Raw genomic sequence first — 3056 nt, 5'->3', positions numbered from 1 at the left:
TCGCGCGAAGGTTTACGCTGGCCGAATGGCTCGGCATCCAAGACGTCATACGGCCCGGCCTCGTCCCGTGGTGCCAGTGCCGCACTACTGCACAGTACTATTTTCATTGACCGTTCTATGTAGTCGAACGGCGGGCTTGTCTCATCCAAATATAAAGCCTCAACCACGACTTGCGCGCATATATTCGTGCTCAGATGTGGACATACGATTACAAACATAAATTCGAACTAACGATAATCCTCTTGTCTCCGTCAGACTGCTAGGGCCTTGGAGGAACGCTGCGAGGCCGTCCTGCTACGGTCGTCGTCACACTCCACCGCCTGGGAGATGTATACCGTCGTAGGTTGCATAGTAAACGATTGATTGCCAAGAATCCTAGATGTGAACTGTGCGGCTGCGAACGTAGAGATGGACTGTGGCGCCTTCTGCTCCCAGCCCATCCCCACGCGAACGTTGATGAGCATGAATGAAATTCCAGCAACGATGCAGATCGTCTCATTGCTCAGGAATTGCAGGTTCGAGTCGACCTCATAGCTAACCAGGAAGAAGATCGCCCAGATCCTATTGGACGTTAGTCAGGTGCTCAGGACAGAGTAGGCTGCAGTTGAACGTACGTGTATATTGCAGAACTTTCAACGATGATGGCGAGTACGGACTAGGTGACGTATATCTCTGAGCCATTAGACACGTTGGTAGATGTTGCTGCTCACCATGAGATTACTATTCTTGTGTCCTTCGATTTGAGCATTGATGCGCCAGATGCGCCAGGCGATCATGGCTGTATGGGTGTTTTGTACGTGCTTAGAATACTGTTATCGAATTCGAGGAGCGGACTCACTGGTGCAGTACAGGTTAGTGCTATAGCATTGATATTAGTGGTGGTTTGCGAATTGAGAGTAAACACAATGACTCACCAGAGAGTGAAAACTGAATCGCTAGTCAGCCAGCGACCCAGGTCTGTGATAAATATATTCTGGCCCATATGAAATCGGGTCATTTGATACAAGACGGCGATCCCGCACACTAGACAGAGTGTGAGTCGACAGATCGTCTACTATGATATTTCAAGCGTACCCAGCAGGCCAAAGAGGGTGCACAGAGGGATTATGATGACACGCTTGCTGTAACCCCATATGATCCACATGCGGTATATCTAGCATGTCAGACAAGCTTAATCCATTATTTTGCAGTTAGGCTAGCGTCAAGACCGACCATCATTGCATCGTTCACTAGCAATGTGAATATGAGCGCACCGCTCTGAACCACTTCCGATGGCTGAGCGATGTCCGCATAGAAGAGCAAAGGACCCTGTGGATAGGTAACGAATGCCATGAATATGCGTATCACGACGAGAATCCAATGCTATGCGAAGCGAGTCAGTCATCTCTACACGGAAAAAAAAAACTGCATAGCTCACAATTGTATTAGATATGAATATTGCAACATTGGCAACAATGAAGGTCATGATCGGTGTCCATGGCTGACTACTACAAATCCGCCCGCCGAGCTCCCAATAACGTTTGATGAGCAAGTACAAAGACACTGTGGAGAGGACGAAAAATATGCCATAAAAGAAGCTTTCAATGCAAACTGTGGCGATATTGACGGGGATTAGCGCTACTTGGCCCATTGCGAGTCTCGGAGTGGAGCAGTAGTTGAAATGCTAGAGCCTCGGTGAATGACCTGAGAACGAGTATTTGACCGGAACAGAGTAGGGAGTAGACACGTTTTGCGAACCTGCGCCATGATACGAGCACGTAAATTGACCCACCTTATCAACACATACTATTCTGCGCGCGTCTTTGACATGCGCCAGATGCAACGAGGCTGGCAGATAGCCGCCGAGAATCACGGAGATGGCATTCAAAAGATCCCCATGATGATGAGTTTCGGCGCCGGTCCTTCCATAGCATCATGGCATCATGGCTCGACAAGCTGACTCCAACCGCCTCGCCAGACTTTCCCCCACAAATGCGAACAGTGGCCGCTGTGGTGAGCATCGAAGCCTGCAGCTGCCATGAGACAAGTGTGAGGAGTCTGCGACGCATATAACAGGAGAGCAAGGCTCTGCCTGATTGGCGACATGAATCTAGTTGCTTTTAGTGTCTGATGCCGAGTTGAAAACGCGGTGGACTTGGACATTTGGCATCGCTCCGGGCAGTGCTGGACGATGATATCGCTGTGAGTGCTAAGCACCAAGTATTGTGCATGGGCGCTTGAGCGTCATTTGCGGGAGATATCGCGCAGAACCAAAGCACTGCGCAAGCCCATCCAGAGGGCTGGCGCTGAAGTCCGCAATATCGGGGGAAATTAGTCATTCCAAGGAGAGTCATATTGAAAGCTCGTTCTAAACATTTCCATCTTCATCTTTCGCAGTCGAGATTCCCTGCCTTCCGTCGCTCTGCGCGTCACCCTTGATCCCTGCGGCTGCTATTCCCACTCCGCTCGTTGCGACGGCCACATTGCCAGCCGCCGCGCCGACGTTCTGCACACACTCACCCATATTCTCCAGTACCTCTCTCGCTTGTTCGCCATGCGCATACTCAATGCGCAGCCCTGCGGTATCTGAGACCGCAGAGCGTACCTCCGCGGCGCCCGTGCTGAACTCACCCGTAGCTATGTCAGATGCATTTGAAAGCGATATGAGTGTCTCTGACGGAGAGGAGGACGCTGTGATGTGCCCAGCAACCCATGCACCGGCCTGACCAGCTACGGAGCCGACAGCGTCAGACATGCGGCGGGCAGCAGAGGCAAGCGTCGCGGTGCCGGAAGCAGTGCTGTTCGCAGCAGATTGCAAAGAGTCGGGAATATTTGTCGGGGACGTAGTGGGCGAGTCCTCTATGACGAAACTGATATCTTTGATAAACTGGAGCTCCAGATACATTAATGTAATACCTCACTTCGCTGTGGAAGCTCTGACGTTCTGGGCCAAATCTGCGGTGTCCTCTCGCACACTCTTCCCTACCTCATCTGCTGCAGCCTCGACGCCTTCCTTCAGGAGACCATGGTGAATGAGGATTTGTTCAAACTTCATCTGCAGCTTCTCAAACGCAGTT

General features: G+C 51.2%; 2 protein-coding genes across 2 annotated transcripts; both read right to left on the bottom strand.

Moving 5' to 3' along the window:
* Positions 1–251: 251 nt before the first annotated feature.
* Positions 252–1465, bottom strand: FIBRA_06114 (uncharacterized protein; the record flags this gene model as incomplete). Its single annotated transcript, XM_012327852.1, has 8 exons — positions 252–561; positions 615–655; positions 711–778; positions 839–858; positions 915–1023; positions 1075–1153; positions 1213–1362; positions 1418–1465. The coding sequence occupies 8 exons, from the start codon at positions 1463–1465 to the stop codon at positions 252–254; spliced, it is 825 nt and encodes a 274-aa protein (XP_012183242.1).
* Positions 1466–2347: 882 nt separating this feature from the next.
* On the bottom strand, positions 2348–3034 carry FIBRA_06113 (uncharacterized protein; the record flags this gene model as incomplete). Its single annotated transcript, XM_012327851.1, has 2 exons — positions 2348–2866; positions 2921–3034. The coding sequence occupies 2 exons, from the start codon at positions 3032–3034 to the stop codon at positions 2348–2350; spliced, it is 633 nt and encodes a 210-aa protein (XP_012183241.1).
* Positions 3035–3056: the final 22 nt, after the last annotated feature.

The sequence above is a fragment of the Fibroporia radiculosa genome (genome assembly GCF_000313525.1).
Source record: "Fibroporia radiculosa TFFH 294 genomic supercontigs, scaffold6046, whole genome shotgun sequence".
Classification (NCBI taxonomy): Eukaryota; Fungi; Basidiomycota; class Agaricomycetes; order Polyporales; family Fibroporiaceae; genus Fibroporia; species Fibroporia radiculosa.
This window is presented reverse-complemented; position numbering and strand designations above follow the sequence as displayed.